Here is a 27,769-nt window from a genome sequence, read left to right as displayed (position 1 = left end):
ATTCACGCGAAAACCGTGCCGTTTTTTTGCGCGCAATTGTGGCGGCTTTTGCACAATTGTGCACCCTAATGCTTGTACTAGGTTCCCCCAAACACATGCACAAGAAGTGCCACCAATTTGCCCTCCGTACGAAGTTTAGTGCATGCATACTGCGCGAGCTCAACTCAACGCGTGCAATTCACGCGAAAACCGTGCCGTTTTTTTTGCGCACAATTGTGTCGGCTTGTCCACAATTGTGCACCCTACTATTTGCCCCACATTCCCCTAAACACGTGCGCTAGAAGTGCCACCAAATTGCCCTTTCGTATGAAGTTTAGTGCACATGCGCACCGCTCGTGCTTAACTCAACGCCTGCGATTCGCACAAAAATCGTGTCATTTTTTTACGCGCAATTGTGGCGGCTAGTGCACATTTGTCCACCCACCTATTTGAGCCATGTTCCCCAAACATGTGCATGAGAAGTGCCACCAAATTTCCCTCCACACGATGTTTAGTGCACATCCATATCGCACGCGCACAACTCAATGCGTGCGATTCACGCGAAAATCATGCCATTTTTTTGCACGCAATTGCGGCTGCTTGTGCACAATTGTGCACCGTACTATTTGCCCAACATTCCCCTAAACACGTGCAAAAGAAGTGCCACCAAATTGCCCTCGGTACGAAAATTAGTGCACATGCACTACACGCGCTAAACTCAACGGGTGCGATTCGCTCGAAAACTGTGCCGTTTTTTTGCACGCAATTGTGGCGGCTTGTGCAAAGTTGTGCACCCAACTGTTTGTCCCAGGTTCTCCCAAACACATTCGCAAGAAGTGCCACCAAACTGCCCTCTGTACGAAGTTTAGTGCACATGCGCACCGCGCGCACTGAACACAACGCGTGTGATTTGAGGCAGAACCATGTCGTTTTTTCCCGCGCAATTGCGGCGGCTTGTGCAGAATTGTGCACCGTACTATTGGCCCCACGTTCCCCCTAACACGTGCGTAAGAAGTTCCACCAAATTGCTCTCCATACGAAGTTTGGTGCACATGCGCACCGCACGCGCATAACTAAACTAGTGCGATTCGAGCGAAAACCATGACGTTTTTTTGCGCACAATTGTGAAGGCTTGTGCATAATTGTGCACCCTACTATTTACCCCACATTCCCCCAAACATTTGCATAAGAAGTGCCACCAAATTTCCCTCTGTACAAAGTTTAGCGCACATGCACACCGTGCGTGCTCAACTCAATGCGTGCGATTCGTGCGAAAATTTTGCCATTTGTTTGCCCGCAATTGTGGCGGCTTGTGCACAATTGTACACCCTACTATTTGCCCCATGTTCCCCCAAACACGTGCGCAAAAAGTGCCACCAAATTGCCCTCCGTACAAAGTTTAGAGCACATGCGCTCCGCGCGCGCTCAATTCAATTTGTGCGATTCTCACGAAAATCGTCCTTTTTTTTACACGCAATTGTGGCGGCTTATGCACAATTGTGCACCTTAAAATTTGCCAAACGTTCCCCCAAACACGCGCACAAGAAGTGCCACCAAATTGCCATCCATACAAAGTTTAGTGCACATACGAACCGCGCGTGCTCAACTCAACGTGTTCCCTACTGTCTGCCCCATGTTCCCCCAAACACGAGCACAAGAAGTGCCACCAAAATTGCCCTCCGTACAAAGTTTAGGGCACATGCGCATCGCGTGGGCTCAACTCAACACGTGCGATTCGAGCGAAAAACGTGCCATTTTTTTGCGCGCAATTATTGCGGCTTGTACACAATTGTGCACTGCACTATTTTCCCCGCGTTCCTGCAAACACGTGCACAAGAAATGCCACTAAATTGCCCTCCGTTCGAAGTTTAGTGAACATGCGCACTGCACGTGCTCAACTAAACGCGTGCGATGCGCGTGAAAACCATGTCGTTTATTTGTGCACAATTGTGGTGGCTTGTGCACAATTGTGCACCCTTCAATTTGCCCCAGGTACCCCCAAACATGTATGCAAGAAGTGCCACCAAATTGACCTCCATACGAAGTTTACTGCACATGCGAACCGCGCGTGCTCAACTCAACACGTGCGATTCGCACGAAACCGTGCCTTTTATTTGCACGCAATTGCGGCGGTTCGTGCCCAATTGTACACCCTACTATTTGTCCCACGTTCGCCCGAACACGTGCGCAAGAAGTTCCACCAAATTTCCCTCCATACTAAGTTTAATGCACTTGCGCACCGCACGTGCAACACTCAACGTGTGCGATTTTTGGGAAAACCATACTGTTTTGTTGCTCTCAATTGTTGCGGCTATTGCACAATGTGCACCCTACTATTTGCCCCACGTTCCCCCCAAAAAAAGCGAAAGAAGTGCCACCTAATTTCCCTCCGTACGACATTTAGTGCACATGCGCACCGCGTGCGTACAATTGAACGTGTGCGATTCGCACGAAAACCGTGTCGTTTTCTTGCGTGCAATTGCGGCGACTTGTGCACAATTGTGCACCTTACTATTTTCCCATCATTCCCCGAAACACGTGAGAAATAAGTGCCACCAAATTTCCCTCCGTATGAAGTTTAGTGCACATGTGCACCGCACCCGCTCAACTCAACACGTGCCATTCACACGAAAACCGTGTCGTTCTTTTACATGCAATTTGTGGTGGCCTATAAACAATTGTGCATCCTACTATTTGCCCCATGTTCACCCCAAACACGTGTCCACGAAGTGCCACCAAATTGCCCTCCGTACGAAGTTTATTGCACCGAACGCGCTCAACTCAATGCGTGCGATCGATCGAAAACCGTGCCATTATTTTACATGCAATTGTGGCGACTTGTGCTCAATTGTGCACTCTACTATTTGCCCTATGTCCCACAAACACGTGCGCAAGAAGTTTCACCAAATTTCCCCCCGTACGAAGTTTAGTGCACATGCCCACCGTGCACGCAAATCTCAATGCTTGCGATTCGCACGAAAATCGTACCGTTTTTTTGTGCACAATTGTGGCGGCTTGGGCAGAATTGTGCACCCTACTACTTGCCCACGTTCCCCTTAACACGTGTGTAAGAAGTGCCACCAAATTGCTCTCCGTACAAAGTTTAGTGCACAACCGAACCTCACGCGCTCAACTCAACGCGTGTGATTCGCGTGAAAACCTGACGTTTTTTTGCGTGCAATTGTGGCGGTTTGTGCACTCTATTATTTGTCCCAGGTTCCCCCAAAAACATGTGTATGAAGTACCACCAAATTACCCTCTGTACAAAGTTTAATGCACAAGCGCACCGTGCGCGTTCAACTCAACACGTGTGATTCGTGCCAAAATCATGCTATTTTTTTGCACGCAATTGCAGCGGCTTGTGCTGAATTGTGCAACCTACTATTTGCCCCATGTTTTCCGTAACACGTGCGCAAGAAGTGACACCAAATTGCCCTCCGTACGAAGTTTAGTGCACATGCCCACCGCACACGCTCAACTCAATGCGTGCGATTTGAGCGAAAACCGTGCCATTTTTTTACACGCAATTGTGGCGTCTTGTGCACAATTGAGCACTCTACTATTTGCCCCATGTTCCTGCAAATATGTGCGAAAGAAGTGCCACCAAATTGCCCTCCGTACAAAGTTCATTGCACATGCACACCTCGTGAGCTCAACTCAAAACTTGCGATTCGTGCGAAAGCAGTGCCGTTTTTTTGTGCGCAACTGGGGCGGCATGCGCACAATTGCATACCCTACTATTTGCCCCATGTTCCCCCAAACAAGTGCGCAAAAAGTGCTACCAAATTGTGAACCCTACGATGTGCTCATCATTCCCCCATACACGTGAGCAAGAAGTGCCACCAAATTCCCCTCCGTATAAAGTTTATTGTACATGCGCACCGTGCGCTCTGAACTCAACTCGTGTGATTCTCGCAAAAATAGTTGTTTTTTTTTTACGCGCAATTGTTGCAGCATGTGCACAATTGTGCACCCTACTATTTGCCCCATGTTCCCCCAAGCACGTTCGTAAGAAGTGCCACCAAATTGCCCTCCGTACGAAGTTTAGTGCAAATGCGCACTGCACGCTCAACTCAACGCGTGCTCAACTCAACGCATGCGATTCTCGTGAAAACGCCTTTTTTTTGCGCACAATTGTGCACCCTATTATTTGCCCCATGTTCCCCCAAACACTTGCGCAAGAATTTCCAAAACATTGCCCTCCGTACGAAGTTTAGTGTACTTACGCTGCTCCCGCGCTCAACTCAACGCGTGTGATTCGCGCCCAAACCGTGCCGTTTTTTTACACGCAATTGTTGCGGCTAATGCACAATTGTGCACCCTACTATTTGCCCTACATTTCCCCAAACACGTGTGCAAGTAGTGTTAACAAATTGCCCTCCGTACAAAGTTTAGTGCACATGCGAATCGTGTGCGCTCAACTCAACTCATGCGATTCACGTGAAAAACTTGCTTTTTTTCGCGCAATTGTGCTGGCTCGTGCATAATTTTGCACCCTACTATTTGCCCAACGTTCCCCAAACAGGGGTGCAAGAAGAGTCACCAAATTACTTTCGGTATGAAATTTAGAGCACCTGTGCATCACGTGCACACAACTCAATGCGGGCGATTGTGGTGGATTGTGCAGAATTGTGCACCCTACGATTTGACCCCCTTTCCCCCAAACACGTGCCCAGGAAGTGCCACCAAATTGCCCTCTGTATTTAGTGCACATGCGCACCATGCGCGCTCAAATCAACGCGGGCGATTCGCCTGAAAACCGTGCCGTTTTTTTACGCGTTATTGCGACAGCTAGTGCACAAGTGTACACCCTACTATTTGCCCCATGTTACCTCAAACCCGGGTGCAAGAAGTGCCAACAAATTGCCCTCCGTAAGAAGTTTAGTGGACATGCGCACCGCGCGGTCTCAACTCAACGCGTGCTATTCGCGCGAATACTGTGCCATTTTTTTGCATGCATTTGCAGCGCAATTGTGCACTCTACTATTTGCCCCATGTTTCTCCAAACACGTGAGCAAGAAATGCAACGAAATTGCCCTTCGTCCAAAGTTTAGTGCACATGCTCGCCGCACGCGCTCAACTCAACACGTGCGATTCGTGTGAACCGTTTTTTTGTGAGCAATTGTGGCAGCTTGTGCATAATTGTGCACCCTACTATTTGACCCATATTCCCTCCAACACATGCGCAAGAACTGCCACGAAATTGCCCTCTGTACGAAGTTTAGTGCACATGCGCACCGCACGCGCTCAACTCAATGCGTGCGATTCGATCTAAAATCATGCCATTTTTTTGCGTGCAATTGTGGCGGCTTGTGCACAATTGTGCACCCTGGTAATTACCCCATGTTCCCCCAAACATGTGCACAAGAATTGCAAAAACATTGCCTTCTGTACGAAGTTTAGTGTACTTGCACAGCGCTCGTGCTCAACTCAAAGCGTGCGATTTGCACCAAAACCTTGCTGTTTTTTTATGCGCAATTGTGGCGGCTAGTGCACAATTGTGCACCCTACTATTTGCCCCACGTTCCCCCAAACACATGCGTAAGTAGTGCAACAAAATTGCCCTCCGTACGAAGTTTAGTGCACTTGCAAACCGCGTGTGCTCAACTCAACGCATGCGATTCGTCCGTAAACCGTGCCGTTTTTTTGTGCGCAATTACGGGGGCTTGTATATAATTGTGCATCCCACTATTTGCCCCACATTCCCCCAAACATGTGCGCAAGAAGTGCAACAAATTTTTCCTCTGAACGTAGTTTAGTGCACATGCACACTGCGCGCTCAACTCAACGTGTGCGATTCACATGAAAACCGTGACGTTTGTTTGCGTGCAATTGTTGCGGCTAATGCAGAATTGTACACCCTACTATTTGTCCCACATTCCCCCAAACACGTGCGAAAAAAATGCCACCCAATTTCCCTCCATACGAAGTTTAGTGCACATACGCACCGCACGTGCTCAACTCAACGCATGCGATTTGTACGAAAATCGTGCCTTTTTTTTGCGTGCAATTGTGGAAACTTGTGCACAATTGTGCACCCGACTATTTGCCACACATTCCCCAAAACATGTGCCCAAGAAGTGCTACCAAATTTCCCTCCGTATGAAGTTTAACGCACATGCGCACGCTCAACTCAACGCATGCGATTCGTGCGAAAACCGTGCAATTTTTTGCGCGCAATTGTGTCAGCTTGTGCACAATTTTGAACCTTACTATTTCCCTCATGTTCCCCCAACACGTGCGCAAGAAATTCCACCAAATTACCCTTTGTACGAAGTTTAGTGCACATGCACACCGCGCGAGCTCAGTTTAACATGTGCGATTCAAGCGAAAACCGTGCTGTTTTTTTGCGTGCAACTTTGGCGGCTTGTGAAAAATTGTGCACCCAACTATTTGTCCCACGTTCCCCAGAACACGTGCACAAGAAGTGCGACCCAATTGCCCTCCATACGAAGTATAATGCACATGCGCACTGCACGTGCCCAACTGAACGCGTGCGATTCGAGAGAAAACCACGCCGTTTTTTTGCGCACAATTGTGGCGGCTTGTGCAGAATTATGCACCCTACTATTTGCTTCATGTTCCCCCAAACACGTGAGCAATAAGTGCCACCAAATTGCCCTCCGTACGAAGTTTAGTTGACATTCGTACCTCACCCTCTCAACTCAACCCATGCGATTCTTACGAAAACCGTGCTTTTGTTTTTCGTCCAATTATGTCGGCTTGTGCACAATTGTGCACCCTACATTTTTTCCCAAGTATCCGCGCAAAAAGTGCCACCAAATTGCCCTCCATGCGAAGTTTAGTGCACATGCGCGCTCAACTCAACACATGCGATTCGTACGAAAATCATGTCATTTTTTTGCACGAATTTGTGAAGGCTTGTAGAGAATTGCGCACCCTACTATTTGCCCCACGTTCCCCAAAACACGTGCGCAAGAAGTGCCACCCAATTTCCCTTCATACCAAGTTTAGTGCACATGCGCACCGCGCGCGCTCAACTCAACGCTTGTGATTTGTGCAAAAACCGTGCCGTTTGTTTTTGTGCAATTGTGGCGGCTCATGCGCAATTGTGCACCGTACTATTTGCCCCATGTTCCCCCTAACAAGTGCCACCAAATTGGCCTCCATAGGAAGTTTGGTGCACATGCGCACCGCGCGTACTCAACTCAACGAGTGCGATTCGCGTGAATCGTGCCGTTTTTTGCGTGCAATTGTGGCGGCTTGTGCACAATTGTGCACCCTACGATTTGCCCTACATTCACCCAAACATGTGCGCAACAAGTGCCACCAAATTGTCCTCCATACGAAGTTTAGTGCACATGCGCACTGTGCGCGCTCCACTCAATGCGTGAAATTCACGTGAAAATCCTGTCGTTTTTTTGCACGCAATTGTTGCTGCTTGTGCAGAATTGTACACCCTAATATTTGCCCCATGTTCCCCGAAACACGTGCGAAAGAAGTGCCACCCAATTTCCCTCCGTACGAAGTTTAGTGCACATGCGCACCGTGCGTGCTCAACTCAACGCGTGCAATTTGCAGGAAAACTGTGCCGTTTTTTTACGTGCAATTGTGGCGGCTTGTGCACAATTGTACACTATTTGCCTCACATTCTTCAAAACACATGCACAAGAAGTACCACCAAATTTGCCTCCGTACGAAATTTAGCGCACATGTGCACCGCTCGTGCTCAACTCAACGCATGCGATTCTTGCGAAAACCGTGCTGTTTTTTTGCACGCAATTGTGTCGACTTGTGCACAATTTTGCACCTTGCTATTTCCCTCATGTTCCCCCAAACACGTGTGCAAGAAGTTCCACCAAATTACCCTACGTACGAAGTTTAGTGCACATGCGCACCGCGCGCGCTTAACTTAACACATGTGATTCGAGCGAAAACCGTGTTGTTTTTTTGCATGCAATTTTGGCGGCTTGTGAAAAATTGTGCACCCGACTATTTGCCCCACATTCCCCCTAACACTTGTACAAGAAGTGCCACCCAATTGCTTTCCATACGAAGTTTAATGCACATGCGCACTGCACAGACTCAACTCAACGCGTGCGACTCGCGCGAAAACTGTGTCGTTTCTTTTCTCGCAATTGTGGCGGCTTATGCAGAATTGTGCACCCTATTATTTGCCCCATGTTCCCACAAACACGTGCACAAGAAGTGCCACCAAATTGCCCTCCGTACGAAGTTTAGTTGACATTCATACCTCACGCGCTCAACGCAACGCGTGCGATTCGTACGTTAACCGTACCCTTTTCTTGCGTGCAATTGTGTCGGCTTGTGAACAATTGTGCGCGCTCAACTCAACGTGTGCGATTCAGGTGAAAGCCATGCCCTTTTATTGCATGCAATTGTGTCGTCTTGTGCACATTTGCGCACCCTACTTTTTTTCCCAGTTATCCCCAAACAAATGCCCAAGAAGTGCCACCAAATGGCCCTCCGTACAAAGTTTAGTCTACATACGCACGGCGCACACTCAACTCAACACGAGCGATACGCATGAAAACCGTGCCGAATTTTTTGCGTACAATTGTGGCGGCTTGTGAAAAATTGTGCACCCCATTATTTTCCCCACGTTCCCCCAAACACGTGAGCAAGAAGTGCCCCCAATTGCGCTCCGTACGAAGTTTTGTGCACATGCGCACCGCACGCGCTCAACTCAACGCATGCGATTCGCACAAAAAACTGACCTCTTTTTTTTAAACTTCTCAAAGATTTGGAAAATCAAACTCCGGTTTTGGTATATAGTCACGATTAATAGTCAATCACAGAATATGAGTATCCAGATGGTCATCTCCTGCACACATGGCTAGTATTTTGAAGTATTAAGATTTTGTGCTTAATCGTGGCTATTTTACTTCTAAAATAGTAACGATTGTTGCCTCCTAGTCCTACTTTAGATTGGACTTTCAAAATAATTCTGAGGGTAACCAGACGTTTCCCTTTAACACTTCAAAAGTCTATACTAACACTTTAAAATGTTTCGTAGTATTTAATTGGGACTAGGAGTGTTGGGATATTTATTCTAAAGTATTAAGCTAACAATTCCACATTAATATTTTTAGTCAGCAGCTAATCCCTTGCAAGTTCATAATAGTTTAGTACTTCCAGACTCAAGTAGCCTGATCAGCAGTGTGAATGGTAAAAAAATAGTTATGCTTCTAGAAAGCCACGGAGCATAGCTTTTTTATACCAAATATAGACAGGAAGACGTTCATAGAAATAAGTATCTAATTAGTAGATACTTAAATTTTAAAATTACAGAAGAGAAATTGGTATTGGCTCAAATCCATGATTTTCAGACTATAGCCAATGAATAAGCATCAAATGGTATTGAACTTGATGAGTGATTCTATGTCGGGGCAATAATCGATAAGTTGCCCCCCTCCTAGAAGGACTACAAAAACACGCCAATGCATACGTTAGAAGACTTCAGTCTCGAACAATTGATGACCTACTTAAGAATTGAAGAGGAAACAGGACTCCAACCTGTCAAAGAGTACAAATCTCAGATGGTCGCTAGAGCATACAGGCGCTAGAGCCTACACAGTTGAAGATCCGAAAAAGAAAAAGCCGAGGTCTGAAAAAGCAGTCATCCTATGTCGGGGCAATAATCGGTAAGTTGCTGCCCTTCGGGAAAGATTACAAAAAAACACTGATGCATAAGTCAGAAGACTTGAGCCTCAAACATATTGTGACCCATTTGAGAATCGAAGAGGAGCCAAGACACCGAGATGTCAAAAGAGTACAAATCTCATATGGTCGCTAGAGCTCACACAGTTGAAGGTCCAGAAAGGCAAAAGCTGAGGACTGAAAAAGGAATCAAGATTGAAGAAAGGAAAGAAAAAAAGAAAGAAACCAAAGCTCTAAAAGCAAAGACAGCTCCGGATAAGAGTAAGAAACCCATGGTATACTATGTTAGCGGCAAAGCCAGCCATATGCAGAAATTCTACAAAATTCGAACGAGAATGGTGGGTGGCACTACAAAATGGTGGGTGGACTCTACAAAAGCCAATTTGGTCGAAGAAAAATTTGTTGCCATATCTCCAAAGTCAATGCAGTAGGGGGCACTACAGAATGGTGGGTGGACTGTAGAATGATTCAGACAAGTCTGTAATGACAGAATTGTGTTAAGGACTTATGAACTGGTGGGGGAGGACAATATCCTATATGAGAAATTCTTCCCCCTCTAAGGTACTTGGTAAAAGGACGGTTGAAATACAATTCACGTCTAGTAGAGTCCTCACCCTTTTGAATGTGTATCATGCCCCTGAACTCCGGAGAAACCTGGTGTCTGCAAACCTTCTAAATAAGAGGCATTTCAAACTTGTCTTTGAGTCCGACAAGTTTCTCTAGTCAAATAATGATGTCTTTATAGGAATGGTGTACTCCTCTAAAGGCATGTTGAAACTCAATATTTATAATGAAATAGGTACATCATCTTTTGTGTATATGCTCGATTGCTTTTCTTTATGGAATATTAGATTAGGTCATGTTAATTATCATGCATTAAGAAAAATAAATATGTTAGACCAAATTCCTAAGTGCGCGAATTTAAAATATATTATGTGTGATGTATGTGTATGGTCAAAGATCACAAGAAAACCCTTTCCTAAAGAGGTGGTGAATACTGTTCCACCAACTTCACTAAATATTGAGAAGAAAATGGAATAATTCACCAGGTTACTGCCCCATACATACCACAACAAAACGGTTTAGCTTAGATGAAAAAATGCACCCTTAAGGATAAGGTCAATGCCATGCTCATCAGTTCAAACCTACCTGCTGATTTATGAGGAGAAGCTTTAATGTAAGCTTGTTACATTTTAAACCGAATACCATATTCAAAATCTAATGCTACACCATCAGGATTCCTTGAGGTTTGGAGCTGTACAGCCTTGGTTAGTCTCCCCGACCATACGAGGCCCAAACGTGCACCTAGATCTATAAAATGTGGTTTTGTTGGATATGTTGAAAATGGCAAAGCATTCATATTTTTTGACCTAGAATTTAATGTAATTATAGAGTTTAGGGATACGTAATTTTTTGACCACACATTTGTTGGTGAGCGGGTTAATGAATATGAGGAGCAACATGATAAACGTAAAATTGTTAAGCATGAGAACCTTGAGGATTTAGATCCCAAGAGAAGTAATAAAATCAGGAAACCCTCAGATTTCAGCCCTGATTTGCAGATGTATCTTTTAGAAGATTTAAAGTTACCAAGATGTCATGTCCCCATGTGACACTCCCTTTTGGAGGGAGGCATCCAATGATGAGATGGAATCTAGATTAGAAAATGACACTTCAATATGGATTTACCTCCTGGTGCTAAGCCTTTAGGCAGTAAATGGATTTTCAAAAAGAAAACTAAGGTGGATGGTCTTATTGAGAAATATAAAGCAAGATTGGTTGCAAAAGGATTTAAACAAAAAGAAGGTATCAATTTCTTTGACAACTATAAACCTATTGCATTTATAGCTACCATTCGAGTACTCAATACCTTGGCTTTGATATACCATCTAGAGATTCACCAGATGGATTTCAAAACAACTTTTCTACATGGTGAACTACATGAAGAAATTTATATTGAACAACCAGAGGGATTTGTCCTTAAGGGACAAGAGCACAAGGTCTATAAACTCGTGAAATCCCTGTATGGTTTGAAGCAAGCACCCAAACAATGGAATGAAAAATTTAATAGAATTGTTTTTATCACACAAATTTCAGATCAATGATGTTGATACGTGTGTATACGCCAAGGTTTGTGATGGTGCGATAGTTATTATTTGCCTATATGAAGATGATATATGCTCATACTAGGCAGCAATACTGCATGCCTTGAGGAGACTAAGAAACCGTTGTCTTCTGAATTTAATATGAAGGACATGGGGCAACCTGATGTGATACTTGGAGTTAAAATAGTGAGGACACTGACTGAGTATGTTTTGACCCAGAAAGGTTTAATCACTTCGATTGTAAACCAATTTCAACCCCATTTGATGCTCATATTAAACTCAGAAAGAACCGTGATGCCCCTATTTCCCAATTGGACTATGCAATAGTCAATGGATGTCTAAATTATGCAATGCCATGTAATAGCTTAATATCGCCTTTGTCGTGGGTTAGCTGCGCAAATATACTAGTAACCCAGACCAAGAGCAATCGTATGAGGTCTATAGGGTCTTGATATATCTCAAAGGTACCATAGACTATGGCCTACATTATGTAGGTGAGCCCATTGTATTAGAAGGATATGGCTATGCAAACTGGATTACAGATTCTGATGAATCCATGTTTACTAGCAGATGGATCTTCGCCTATGGTGATTGCTTGGGGTTCCAAGAAGCAAACTTGCATCGAATCGGAGCTAATAGCCTTGGAAGTCGCCAGCAAAGAGGTTGAGTAGCTAAGGAACTTATTGGTAGATGTACCACTTACTTCAGGGCCCATGCTTGCATTGTCAATATGATGTGACTAGGAAGCAGCAGTATACCAGGGTAAAAGGAAGATTTATCCTGGAAAATCCAAATATATTCGTTTAAGGCACAATCAGTCGAGACTTTTACTGGAAGATGGAGTAATATCAGTACTTCATGTTTACTTTAACCATAAACTGGCGAATCCACTAACCAAAGGCCTTGCAAGGGACCAAGTCTGGAAGACAGCTAGAGGTATCGGATTGAAGCCTATTTGTATTATGCCACAAAGTGATAGGAACCCTACCTAAGGACAAGGAGGTCACAAGTCTAAAGTTTAAAGGGAGAAACAAGTCATTCATATGATATCTGACGTATGTTTGTACCAAGAATTTTATTTAATAGAAATTTATAAATTTCTGCTTCATCCCTGGTATATGTTACAATTACTGCATTGAGTGGAGAGGTTGAGCATTGCTCTTAATGATTCGATTTTCCTAGATGATTTAACGCCTAGGCTCGAATGTTTCACTCCATAACATCCTCCATGGACTCACCTCTATGGGTGTATACGTGGAGACCACTCCCTATAGCAACTGGGCATTCCCTAAAGCGCTCATGACAAACAGTAAGGGTGCAAAGCCTTAAATGCGGAAGCCTTTTAAAAAATTACAGCTTTTTGAAAGAAAATGTGTGGTATGTAGGAGGCTCATCAGGTTCCTCCACTCACTGTCCTGACAAGCATTCTACATAACACTATGTGAAAAGTTCAAGTCTATAAAACACCCCATTTTTCCTTTCTGTTATGTTTTGAGTATGTCCTATTTGTTTTGAAACAAGTGGGGGTTTGTTGTTTTAATTATTTTGCTGTTTCAAAATAAATATCTTTTTATTATTTTTTATTGAGGGACCACTTCATTATTTGTGGTCATGGAGGACCACCATGTTTTTGGATTTTTTTCTTTTTTATCACCTTTCTTTTCTCTCTCATGAAGCATGAGGTGTCTCATGAAGCATGACATGCTTTTCTCTCTCATGAAGCATGAGGTGTCTCATGAAGCATGACATGCTTTTCTCTCTCATGAAGCATGAGGTGTCTCATGAAGCATGACATGCTTTTCTCTCTCATGAAGCATGAGGTGTCTCATGAAGCATGACATGCATTTCTCTCTCATGAAGCATGACATGCTTCTTAAGAGTCTTACACATTTGTCTACCTCGTGAGATGGAATCATAAGACACTTTACTCATTCCTATCATAACACATATATTATGTGTGTTTCTTTCATCTCAGGATATATAAAACCATACACACATTTTGAAAAGACTTTTTTGAACTCGACGTCTTTCCCATAGTTCTCTCTTTCCCTCTCTCTATCTCTCTCTCTCTCAAATCAACTTTATGCTCTCTCGCACAATTATCAGTGAACTTTTATCAGTCCTATATTAATGGAGTGATACCATCTTCTCTTGTGATTCAAGCTTTGTTGGACACAAGAATTAAGTACCTTCTTATGGTAAAGGAAATACAATGGCCCATGTCTCTGTGTTTCCTAACATATCGATAGATATTTGATATTTTAATCTACAATGTTATTCCCAATCAAAATTTTGTGCTTATAATACCGATTGGAAGACCCTTTTGCTGGTTTTTTTTATGTGAGTTCTCTGAGAATGCAACTCAAAGACTCACGAAGATTTTAATCTAGCTGTATTCTGGGGGTGTGTTCACCAGGACTCTATTGCATCTCATAACTGTACCGGGAGGGGGTGATCAACACTTCGAAGAAAGCGAGCTCCTCTCATGCCTCTAGATCTTGGACATCCTTTATCACTTTGTATAACCGCTAAAATCAAATCTAATTCCTACAGAAATTTAATTGGGACTAGGAGTGTTTATGTCATCCTGTATAACCTTTAAAACCAAATATAATTCCTACAGTAATTTAATTGGGACTAGGAGTGTTTGGGAAATATTTGTACTGAAACTGACCCCGGATAAGGGGAGGCTCTGCCGAAATTTCAGGACAAGGGTGTAAATAAATCTACCAGTATGAACAGTACCCATGTACTGTACATGAACAGGACCTGTGAACAATAAATAAAAATGAAAAACATAAGAAACCCTAGAATCCCTAGAAAAAAAAACCTTAAAAATGGATCTTAACGCTAAAATTAAAAAAAATACATCTATTGAAATTAAACAAATTAAAAATTAGAATAATTTTGTCTTGCATCAGCGGTAATGTCAAGAATTTGGTTGTTATCCTCACAAGCCTTCAACCCTCCACAAATATCCTTTAACCTTGGCTAAACTCTTAACTAGTGGGCTAACTCCGACTGGACAAGGGACAACCCACTAACCCTAACAGTCGAGGTGTACGGGGCCTCTTATCCACCTGGAGCGCAGGCCTTATGTCTTTTGACTGACACAAGCCCAGACGTAGAAGGCCAAATCCAGCATGAGTCCAATGGTGCTCATGCCCTCCTGCTCTTTTGGGCTCTTTCATCCATAGTCCCTACTCTAAAGCATCTTTCTTCCTTAGAGCATCATCCCACATAGACAAACTCAAGCCCCCAAAAACTGTGGTGTCTCTCTTTTATTACACAAAATAATACAAAAGGCGAAGCCTTTAAAGGCTACAAAACCCAACACACATATATGATGCTGCATGAGTCGATGTACATTTGAGTTTCTTTTATGAACAATATACTAACTGATTTGTATTTGGAAATTCATATTTGATTTTGTGTTGTATACATCTAGAACATCATAATTATTAAAGAACACTGGATAGTCATGAGTAAACAACAGAGTTGAATTGGTTTCCAGGAATAGAAGGTGATAAAAGCAAAACTTGCTAATGCGAGCGAGTGAGAGGGGGGAGGGGAAGAGAGAGAGAGAGAGAGAGAGAGAGAGACATGCAGCAGATCTTTACACAGGAAAACAGAGCAATATCATGAAACAACACATGATATTGGTTATTACAACTTTGGGATCCTACTAGAGGGTGAATGCATCTGCATTGATGACAGGTATAAGATTACTGTGTTGAGAATTGGGGGTATAATTTAAATCCATCAATAAGTTTGTCAATATGTTGTAAAAATATTGGTACTTCACCTTTTCCAAAGCTACTGAAACAAAAACAATGTCAGGAGGTCAATCCAACGTTAAACCACTGAAATTGATGTTGGCTACTTTGTACTAACCAATCACAATCTTATTTTCTTATCAGTTGCTTACTCAACTTTCCAGTAGTTTCATGTGAATAGAAGAATACTACTACTGTGAATATATAACCAGTAAAGATCTTCACCACTTAGTTTCACATGACCCACATTCTTATGTCTGAAAAAATATTCAGAACGTCTTAAATACTTCTATTTGATCTTAAGATGTTAAAAACATGCACAAAACAAGTAGCTAGAATCCACCAAACCAAAGGAAAAGCAAGTCCTAACTGCCTGGATCTCTGAGTAGATTTTAAATTATAGTTGAAATTTCAATCCAACAGTTAACCTTACACTTATGGAACGGCTACACTTATCCTTACAAAGGATGCAGCATCACACAAAACTTGGACATTGTTAAGACTATTTGACAAATATTTACATAATATGTGCTAGAATTGAACATAAAGAACAAAGAAAAAATCATGGATAATACATACCCCAGATAATTCTAGCAAATGCGTATCATTGATTTTGAACGTGAATAAGCTCGGCATTGGTTCTACAATCGAATGTCCAAGTTGAACTGCAAGACTGTGACCCTGTCGAGCAATTACAGCCAAAACAGAGAGAGACTGATGAACAATTCCCTTACAAAAAACTCAATATAAGCACAAGTATGATAACTAAAGCTACAATTAGACGAACCTGACGACTACTGCCAGTGGCTATCAACAAGTAATCTGCTTCAACTGCTTCAACCAAATCAACACTAAATTTCTCAATCTTGAGAACAAATTTCCCATTGACAGCACGGGATGCACTAGTCACAACTTTGCCTGTTTGTAACAAAACTGACAAAGTAAAATTCCATCATCAATATCTGAAATTAAGGAGCCACGGATAAATATTGATTATATTAGCGACAAAGGCAAGCAGATAGTTAGGAAGAGAAATGATGAACCTATCATAAACTGTAGCCACATGTAACATGTTGGGATCTGTGGCCTTTAATGGCCTTGCCACTTGGTTTTTGGATCAAAGCTCTCATATATTCCCCTATGTCCAGGTACTCGTGTGATTTGTACTCACTGGGAATGTGGCTCTACTTGGGCAAACGAGACCATTAGAGTGATGAGTACTCCCTCCATGAATGAAAGAGGCCATGAGAGTGCATTTTACTCAAGCTTTTATGCTTTAAAATGTTCTAAGTTCTAGTGGGAGCTTTGAACTCACATGGATGAAACAGGACACGTGAACCAACTGTACTTGAAAGCAAAAGACCATTAGCATAGACAACCTGCACTTGGATGTGACATGCACCAGGAACGAGTAGGCACTACTTGAATGAGACAAGCCATTAGAGCTAGTTGGAAATGCCTCGATCTAGAACATAGTGGGCTCCCTCACTCTCGCATTGGTGTGTGATTAGGCCTTAGCTAGATAAATGGGCCCACACCCTGGGCCAGAAAGGCTTAGACTCTCTAATAAGCATTGCTGGAGAGTGTTTATGGGGTATCTTGTCGAGTTCGGCAGCACCTGGTGGTTGATGTTATTTGGCCAGCAGATGAAATAGGTTACTCTGTGCTAGGATGGTAGCTGATGAGAACAAGTGCCTGAAAGCCTCAAAAAGGCATCCTACACTGCATGTATGCTGCTGGTCACCTTTTTTTGGTCTGGTGATGGATCATTAGCATGCACATGCCTGAGAAAGACTCCTTGTGCAAGGGGGAAATCTGGAACTTTTGTGCAGTAGTTGGCAGGTGGACCAGACTCTAAACTTGTCCTTGGAGAAAGCACTTGGAATTTACAGCTTTTTGTTGATTGTGGCACTTCAATGCCTTGGCCAGCTCTGATAGGTCAATCATGTGCTGTTTGCATAGTCATGGATTCGTTGGGTTGGTTCAAGGTCTAGATATGGTCAGAGGGTAGTCATGGAGAACCTGGTAGTAGGATCTAGTTTCAATGCTAGCACACTCTTCTATGGTTTTTAAAGAGGCTTTTCAAAGGGCTTCTAAAAAAAGTTTTAATCTCTATTGAACTACCCACATGTTATGTTATGATTTTGTTTTTGAAAGAAGGAACTTTTGGAATAAAAGAATGTACTCTAAAACAGGGGCAATTTTGGAATAAAATATTTGTGCCACTAGTCCTAAATTGGATAGTTGAATGTTTGGGGCCAACTTTTATAGACAAGTTACCACATGTTTTCACTTTTCGACCACGTGGACCCCACTAGCCATGGGGCTACATGGGAGTCAAAGTCAAAGAACTGTGCCTGATGGGCCTTGCTTTTGTTGTCACATGAATCTCTCCAATTTGGTGTCCAGGAAATAATCTCTCCAAGATTTCCTAGGTAGTTAACAGATTTCGTTAGAAGATATCTGGTTGATTACGAAATTTGAATAATCAAACATAGGTTGTCACTTAGAAGTTAGATCTAAGTATAGACACCCCATTTTAAATCTGGCAAATTCTATGGTTTCTGAACCCTTAAAACCACATTATCCTAGTAAACCCAATTTAATTACCCCAAAACTACCCAAATCTTATCTCAATTTGAAGTAGAGTCCAAGAGCTTTCCAACGGTCTAAGAATCGTCTGAATCTGACATACGGATAAAAAGATATAACAAATGATAATTTAGTCCGTGTGAGACCCAACTGGCGGGCTGCGGGCCGGGCTGTAACAGGCCCAACAGGCCCAGACGTGGGCCGATGATGCAGTCAACGCATCTGATGATGCAGTAAACACGTTTTCTTTAATTAGATAATCCAAAAACTTTTGAAAAAACTCCAAAACATTTAGGAAAAATCACCAATTGCCCCCTCCCCCTAACTCAAAAGGAGAGAGAAAAAGATACCAAAAATAACCCTAGAAATTCCCAAAATTAGGAAAATTACCAAAAAATACCAAAAATAAGAAAAACCCTTAGAAATTTCCTAAAAATTTAGGAAAAATCCCAAAAAATTAGAGAAAATCTCAAGATTCATATTCAACCTCTGGAGATCACAAAACCCTTAGAAAACTAAGGAAATTCTCTTCCAGACCAAGAGAAAAGACCGACAGCTTTAGAAAAATCTCTAAATTGAAAACCCTAGAGAAGATAGAAACCCAAGCCTCCTAAAGTCCTAACCCCCCAAGACTGAGAAAACCTATACCTAGGGCTCAAAAACCCTAAATCAAAACTAGAATTAGGGCACAACAACCCTAGAGCTAACCATTTACACCAGAGATCTGCTGGTCAAAAACCGAATCAGAGAGGCAAAGAGGACCGGTTCTGATACAGGCGAGCCCTCGAAAGCTCGAGAATCCCGAGCCATCCGACCCGATTTGGTATTATATATTCCTCTCTTCATTTTACTGTTGTGCTTCTTTAATTTATTTTGATATGTTAACTCCTCTTAAAAATCGTATTTTAATGCTCTGGATCATGCTGGCTCTACCACAGATCTGAGAGCAGATCAGCTCGTTTCCAGGCAAATCTGGCCTCAGATCTGAATTCGATTTGTCCCACTTTCTCTACCACTTTATTTACATCTTTTTAATTAGTATAAGGTGTTAAAAGTCGAGAGATTTTCATCGGAAGATCTGTCAGATTTTCATCGTAAACAGTTTAGCGCCCACCGTGGGGCTATTTCAAGCTTGATTCAAGCTTCAAAATACGATTTTTATTCACTATTTTTCACTGCTTTCAGTCACAAAAGATCCCAAAGGTCGGCTATGACCAGAATTCAGGGTTTTGGTGCTCCGAAAACCTGCTTTTTCGGAGTTACACTCGCAGTGTCGCCCAAATTCAAAGGTCTAAGAAACCTCTGGGACTTTGTGGATCTGCTCTAGGGCCACTTTTGTGACTGCACAAAAAAATTCAAATCAAAATAAAATTTTAAAAAAATACAAAAAAAATATTTTTTCGTTCAATCTGGGCTTTTCAGTTTTACTTTTTTTTAATTTATTTCATTATAAATATTTTTATTTCCTGCTTCTTCCAAGTTTAGAGTAGTCTTATTTCATCAAGATTAACAAGATAAAAATATAAAAAAAATAAAAAATAATAATAATTTCTTTTGGACGACACCAGCTGTGTCGCCCAACCAGCACACCAGTAATGCCGCCTAGGCGACACGGGTGGTGTCACCCAACTGCAAGTGTACCACAAAATTTTGGGAGCCCACAGAACCATTCCAAGGACTTTTGGCTCCATATTGACGAATTTTTTACCTAAAATAAAATTTTTAAAAATATAAAAAAAAAAGATTTTGCTTCACATAGATCTGTTATGTTTCTGCCCTTTTTATTTTATTTTAGTTTGTTAATTTTGACTGAAATCATATTTTCCGTGCTTTCACCATGCTTAGGTTAACTGTGTTTCATCAAAATTAAAAAGATCAAAAAATTTAAAATTAAAAAAAAATACATTAGGGTTGCTTACCCCTCCAAACCTACACCCACTCTTAGTCTGAGCCGAGACTCGTACACCATCTAGTCTAGATCTTAGTCTAAGCTCTAACATAGGTCTACGCTTAAGAGTTGCCTCTAGAGCTAGACTAGGCTTACCCTAGTTCAGGGTCTTAACCAAAATCCATTGAGTCTAGTAAGTCTAGATTCCATCTAGTCTTAGCTTAGGTCGTAGCTAAGGTTTTTACCCTTAGTCTCGGGCTAGGTTTGCCCTAAGTCGTCGAGTTCAAATCTTACCTAAGTCTAGATTTTAGAACCCAGCCAAAAGCAATCACCATGTCAGTCACTCAAGGCGACCAAGATGACTGCTCCACGGCCTACTCTAAGCCTAATCTGCCCAAGCCTAGAGACCAATATGCTGCAATCCCTTCGAGTTATCGACGGACCTCAAGACAATCCATTATCCAACGCCCAAGTCTTCAATTAGAGGCAGAGTCCCAAGCATCCACTCCTAATCCTGAGATCTGTGTGGCCCAGAGAGCCGGCTCCGCCCGAACAACCTTGAATAGTCAGGGAGTCCGGCTAGGCATCGTCCTACAGGGGATTTTAGGCAACCAAAGTAGAAGTCGAACCAAGATAACTCTATGGTGCAGCGATCTCAAAACCAAGACCCACCTAGGTCTAGGGGATCTAACCCAACCTCGAGCCACCATAGTATAGCTCATGATGTCCTGAACAGCGTACGAAGCAGAGGTGTCCACTCAAACCGACCCTTAAGAGAGATAGGCGTCCAAGCTGCCCTCAAAAGTCTAGTTGACCTAGGTTACACTGTTCATGCCTCAGCTTACGGGTCGATCCCAAACCAAGTTAGCGGTATAGGTCAACCCTTAGAACAGCCGAGTCAGCCGATTCTTCAATCGGTCCCTCTGGTTCATCCGACCCAACAAACCGTGCAATTTTCGCAACAGGTGGCGACACCTATAGGTCAGTACACCCCTCAGGCACCAATGTATCAAACCGCCCTGGTGACTGCGGCTCATCAATCTCAAGCCCATGCAGGCCAACATATACCCCAAATTTCAACTTATCAGTCTACGCTTGGGAACCCACCAACCAGTGGGCCCACTGCCATGCCAAATACTCAACAAGAAGACTCCTTAAAAGCAATGCAGGATATGCTTGTAAGAATGGGCATGCATGAAATTCTACCCGCAAAGGCCTATGCTCATGAGACCCTTAGAGGCATGGAAGACCTTCCCCAGGGATTTGTCGTCCCAGAATTTAAAAACAGGTTCAATGGGAAACGATCCAGATACTCACGTCAACGCGTTCCTCCTCTCCGCTCGAGCTTTGCGGGATAGGCCCAACCAAATGAAGGCCATCTTTTCACAAACATTGACTGCTGAGGCCCTGAATTGGCATCGGAGAACATTGTCCACTCGATCACACATCACTCCAGACGAAATGCGCAACCTATTCATCCCTCACTACCGCGGGTCGACACCAAGACCTCTCTCCCTGGGCGAACTCAATGCAACAAAACAAAACCCAAGAGATTCCTTTGAGGATTTCATCAGTCGATTCCGTGAGGCGACAATGCGGGTCATAGAATGTCCACTTACAGACCCAGCCAAGATCTCCATAGCCTTAGAGAATGCTGCTCTCGAGTACAGGACCTTCAGTCAAGGTCTTATCCCCCGCTCTTTCGACTCCATGATCGAGCGGGTGGCGTGACATGAAAGAGCCAGAGGGACACTCCTCAGCACCAAGCCCGACAACAAGTCGATAACAGCTCCCCAAAATAAGAACAAAAACAAGGGGACTGCTTCCGATCAGGTTAATGAGATCGTCGTTAACGGATTGGCCCAAGGTCCAGTTGCTCACAGCAACAATCAGAATCAAAACCGAAGTGGTCGGCCTAGAGCCAACGCTCAAAATAATAACTAAAGGTGAGAGGATAATTTCACCCTTCTCAAAGACCCATCAGAAAAAGTGTTGGAATTACTCTTAGCTAAGAATATGGTTTATCTCCCACCACCATCAGAACCACCATTTCAAGTCACGGATAAGGGTAGGTGGTGCAAATGGCATCAAAACCATGCTCATGATACTCAAAACTGCATATATTTGAAATAGGTGATTCAAGGGTTAATCAATAGGGGGGAGATCATTGTCGTACCTAGAAATCAACCTGTCGAAGAGCCTAATCAAAAGATGGGTATCTTCACAAATCCTCTCTCTAAAAATATGCTCACAACGGCCGAAAAACAAGAAGCGCAAGACAACTCGAAAGAGAATGTTGTCATTCACATGATTGAGTGTGGAGACGAAGAAGAGTATCCCAGTTAGTTCATATTAGCTTGTGATCATCACTTTCAAGAACCCGAAGAAGATTAAGAGGAAGCCCTTCATGTCCAAACCTCGATAACCTTCCCAAATGGGACCGATATGACAAAGATGACACACTAGAGATTGAGATGGTCAGGACCAATGAAAAGGGGTCATCTTCCAAACAAGGGGCCAACACCCCAAAGTCTCCCATTACTCTTGCTAGGGCTAACCCTATCGAGCTTCAGACTGGCGAGGTCGACTCCTTAACCTGAAGAGGCCGAGTGTTCAAATCCATTCAATTGATGACCGATACTCTCGATGAAAGAATGGGAAATACCTAAAAAACCAAACAACCAACGAGGGTCGTAGATTACGAGCCAAACACAAAAATTCAAGGATCTGCAACCACCTACGATCTACCAGCTCATCTCGAGAAAATTCAGGCTGAAATCTCCATCTTGGAGCTACTCGCCAATTCACCAACACAAAGTGCTCAGATCGAGAAGGTCCTTGCCAAGACACATTCCAAGAAACACACAGCCAGATGAGTTGTGCGGAATGATCAACCAGCTGATGGCACCAACACCAATCGTGTTCACAAACGATGATATTCCAGCCAGCTTCAATCGATTTCACGTCCAACCTCTGCACATCACTGACTTCATGCAAGGATATGAGATACGAAGAGTGCATGTTGATAATGGGGCATCCTTAAACATATGCCTTATGAAAACAGTGAAGCAGATAGGTAAAGGCCCGGATGACTTCAAGCCATGTGAACTATCGCTGCATACGACGGAACCAAAAGATAAGTTGAAGGCATACTGCCTCTCACACTCAAGATCGGCCCTACCGTCCAAGTGATAAAGTTTTGTCTCGAAGATAAAACCTTATTTCAACATGCTGTTAGGAAGACCGTGGCTGCATGAAAACCTAGTGGTCGCCTCAACACTCCACCAAAACTCGGGATGTCTAACTAAAAACAGCGCTACAAAGATGTGTTAAACCCCCTACTTTTCTCAATCCTAGTATACATAACGAGAAGCTAGCTGTAAGAGTCAAGCTCGGAGAAATCCCGCTCGCTTCCTTCGAGCAAGCCGATTGTACCACCTTACACCTAGAGGACGGCAACCCTGTTCCTCAAATTTTGCAAACTTCTACATCGATGGATGACATTATCCAATGTCAACATAGATACGGTTTCGAGCCCCTCAAAGCTTGGCACATGCTCTTCTCCCAAGGCTTCCAACCAGTCCAAGGCTTGAGTAGTCAAGGGCAAGGCATAACGGAGGCAATTTTTTAATCATTGGAAGCCAAAACTGAAAACAGAGATCAAAGAGGTCTCGGGTGTTCGCTCACCTTATTGCAAAGCTAGATGAAGCCTTCAAGCTATCCGGGCTTTGTATCTGGAGGTATTCAAAGCCTCGATCCTCTCGATGCTCGTATTTCAAAACTGCCTAAGGTGATCCTTGAATCCCCAGCGACAAATAACTCTTCTTCCACATCTCAGCACACACAAAAACTGGGAATTGAAGACCTTTTTGCTGACTTGGATTTTAAGGTATGCACAATCAGCTCTAACACAGCCAAGCGTGCTCATCCACCGATTCAAACCTAGGAATGGAATTGGTCGATCACTCTCCTATCTCGAGAATCGCTGAAAGCATACCAGCGGCACCTTCATGTCCCGGTGCCAAAAAATAGATAAGCGCAGGGTGGCCATCTAACCACCCTGCGCGTCCAGTCCCTAACATTTCTCCCGCAAGTTCCATAAGGGATACCACTTGTGTTATTTCAAAAACCATTGAAAAATCAAAACATAATAAAACTGATAATAATGAAAAGGAACTTTCAAAAACGGCGAACACTCAAAATAGCCCGATAACGGTGCACAATACTCAAGATGACGAATTGGATGACCAAGATGAAGATCAAGAGAGCCAAGAGTCAAAAGAAATCCCTCAACCTGATGAACTCACTTCCCATGTTGAGCAATTCAAAAAGAGGTTTGATGGTTGCCCAATGGCTATCATCGAAGAGACAATCGACATAAACCTAGGAACTGAAAAGGACCCAACGTTAATCAAGATTGGAACCTCCCTATCTCCTGAGGAGCAGGAAAATATGATTTCCTTTCTCAAGGAATATCGCGATGTCTTCGCCTGGTCATACGATAATATACAAGGGCTAGAGCCCACATTGGTGCAACATCAATGAAGGGGTCAAGCCTGTAAGGCAGAAACTCCAATGTCAGAAGACCTACCTTAAGCTCAAAATTAAAGAAGAAATCGACAACCTGCTCAAAGCGAAGCTCATCATTACCCCCGTCGATTACTCAGAATGGTTGGCCATCATAGTGGTCGTACCCAAGAAAGACGGGAGGATCCGAGTGTGTGTTGACTATAGAGACCTCAACAAGGCATGCTCAAAGGACAATTTTCCATTACCAAACATAGATGCCCTAGTCGACAATACTGCGGGGCACGAGATGTTGTCATTCATGGACGGCTTCACAGGTTACAACCAAATCTTTATGGCAAAAGAAGACCTGACCAAGGCTTCGTTCATAACGCAATAGGGTACTTACTATTACAAAGTCATGCCCTTCGGCCTCAAAAATGCAGGGGCAACTTATCAGCGGGCAATGACTAGCATCTTCCACGACTTAATGTACACCATCATGAAAGACTATGTCGAGGACATTCTGGTCAAGTCGAAGACCAAGCCTGATCATCTCACCAACCTGAGAACCATTTTCGAAAGACTCTGGAAACATCAACTCAAACTCAATTCGCAAAAATGTGCCTTTGGGGTTGAATCCGACAAATTACTAGGCTCTGTAGTAAGCCAAAGAGGCATTGAGGTGGACTCGTCCAAAATACGAGCCATCACTGAAATGCCCTCTCCCCAGAAAATCAGAGAAATTTGTGGGCTGCAAGGTCGCATACAAGCCATAAGGCATTTCATCTCACAACTAGCAGACAAGTGCGTGGCGTTTAATAGACTACTCAAGAAAGATACCCCATTCATATGGGATAATGAGTGTCAAGAAACGTTTGATCAAATCAAGGACTACCTCACCAAACCTCCCATCCTTAGTCCTCCTAGTCTAGACAAACCCCTGTTCCTATACATGTCAGCGAGAGACAAGACCATGGGGGCAATGTTAGGACAATACGATGACAATGGAATAGAACAAACGATACACCACTGTTTTAAAATGCAGGATGCGGCCCAGATGCGATGGGGGGCCGATGCGGCGATGCGGCTCGGATGGGGGTGCATCGCGATGATGAGGTCAATAAATGTAAAAAAACTCTAAAAAATCTAAAAAACAAGTTAGTGCATAGAAAAAAAATATGAAGATGATATATGTGATAGTAAGCATTTTAATTTAATGATTAACTTCAAAACTATTAGTTGTCGGAGATTCTGTATCCAGTTATCCACTATCCACTATCCCCTCATAGAAACTAGAAACTTGAAACCAACTTCATAAAGCATTCAACAATTAACAACCATAAGCACAAATTTGCACCATAAGCACAACCATCAAACCATAAGTACAACCATAAGCACAACATAATGATATTACAAAATACAAATCAAAAGTCAAGCTCAAGAAGAGTTAATAACTTAATAGTTAATAATTTAATACAATTATCCATTTTAAGAGTCAATTTTGAAATTTGAACTTCATTTTTTCAAATATCAATTTGACAAGTCATCTTGAGAGTAGTCATGCGCATCATCAATATCATCCTCGATGGCCTCCATGTATTCTTCTTCATCGGTCTCCTCTGAGTCAGCTTCCTCCTCGACCTCTGAAGCTAATGTGCGAGTGCAACAAGACCCAGCAGCTCCTCTACTCCTTTGTGCTCTAGTGTTAGTTCGATCTTCTTCATTAGCCCTTGTTGCTAACCCGACATCAAGCCATATAAGATTCTCACCCTCAAACACACGCTCTTGTCTTGGATCCATGGTCCATTCACTTATGGAATCACCATCAGCTTCATATAATTGAATAGGGTTGAGCTTCGTGTGATTTTCATATCTCTCCCTAAACCCCTCGTTATATCGCACATAAACCAAATCATTCAATTTTTTCTGCTCCAACCTATTTCTTTTTTTTGTATAAAGCTGTGGTAAAAATTTGAAATCAGATAAATTAGATTTTAGATTAGAAAATTGAAATTCAAGAAATAAGGAGTAAAGGACTTACATGCTCACAACCAGATGAGCTACATGTGAGATTCAACACTTGAATAGCGAGACGTAGATTTGGTGTCTCACTTCCATATAATGCCCACCATGCAGCTGTATAATATTTTATAATTTAGAATATAGTTAAAAATTAAGGGTATAAAATAAACAATGGAATTATACATAAAGTAAGAGACAAGTAAGATTATTTTTGGGCTTTTGGCCTTTTCCTGGATCTGTAGTGTCCCTATTTCGAGTGGCAATATCTCTCCCCAGGTTTTTCGAGGCTAACTTGAACTTAATCAATTCATGGCTCTGGATCTCATCCTGGATATCTTTATCTGGCACCAACGTCTCCAGCACATTTAAGAACCCACCATTTATTACACGATCTGACTCAATGGATGGGTGCTTGCAGTGAAGGGATAGGTTTAGAAAATAACCAGCTGAATGGAGGTGCCAGTGAAACCGGGTATCCCATCTCCTATCCATAATTTCAAGCATAGCCATGCGTATATCTTCATCATCCTTTAAAACATCACTTATTTTAATTCTTACCCTAGTCATTGCCTCATGTATCTAGCCCATGACAAGCTTCACCTCACCATCGACCAGTCGAAGCACTCTCACTAAAGGGTGAGCCACCTCTAATGCAAGAATTATTTGACTCAAAAAAGATGCATTTAGAATAATTTTTTCAGCCTTTCTCCCATCCTTATGCTTTGACCATTTGCTTTGACTCCATTGCTTTGAAGCAAAATGGTCTAAGGCACTTTTTTGCTTGACTAGGCTTCGAAGAGTGAGAAATGACGTGGCAAATCTAGTGTTACCCGGTCTCACTAATTCTCTCTTCTTTGTAAAAGACGTCATCATGCTTAGGACTATGGTGTGATTGTAAATAAATCCAACAACAAACATAGCTCTTGAAATCACCCCACTAAATAAAGATGTTGTAGCCATTTCCTTAAGCATAAGATTAACACAGTGAGCTGCGCAACGAGTCCAAAACATATGCTTCCTTTTCAAAGTCAAGAAATGCCCAGCTGCAGCATAGTTGGCACCATTTTCAGTGATAATTTGTACCACATTTTGCTCCCAACCAAAATCGACAATCTCATCCATCAAGCTACATAAGTATGTATCATCATGTGACTTGTCAAATGCATCAATAGACTTAAAAAAAAAAGAACCTATTGGGATGTTAACCAAAAAATTAATGAATACCCTTGATTTCCCATCAGACCAACCATCACACA

At 42.8% G+C, this 27,769-nt stretch overlaps 1 protein-coding gene across 50 annotated transcripts in view; it reads right to left on the bottom strand.

The window, feature by feature from the left end:
- Window positions 1-27,769, bottom strand: part of LOC18440105 (FAD/NAD(P)-binding oxidoreductase family protein) — a 95,462-nt gene that overhangs the window by 17,059 nt on the left and 50,634 nt on the right. For 49 of the 50 annotated variants that reach the window (XR_016058147.1, XR_016058144.1, XR_016058148.1 and 46 more), the window contains 2 exons: window positions 16,290-16,435; window positions 16,082-16,183 (listed from right to left, as the gene is read on the bottom strand). Coding sequence is in view for 18 of the 50 variants with exons in the window: in XM_020670884.2 (XP_020526543.1) it covers window positions 16,082-16,183; window positions 16,290-16,435 (248 nt within the window). In the remaining 32 variants the exon portion in view is untranslated. The remainder of the gene's footprint in view (window positions 1-16,081; window positions 16,184-16,289; window positions 16,436-27,769) is intronic. The other variant, XM_088870325.1, reaches the window with a different exon arrangement.

Source organism: Amborella trichopoda, chromosome 6 (assembly GCF_054954075.1).
Source record: "Amborella trichopoda isolate Santa Cruz 75 chromosome 6, AtrichopodaSantaCruz75HAP2 v2.0, whole genome shotgun sequence".
Classification (NCBI taxonomy): domain Eukaryota; kingdom Viridiplantae; phylum Streptophyta; class Magnoliopsida; order Amborellales; family Amborellaceae; genus Amborella; species Amborella trichopoda.
Note: the sequence above shows the minus strand (reverse complement) of the source record. Positions and strands in the feature narration are given on the sequence as shown.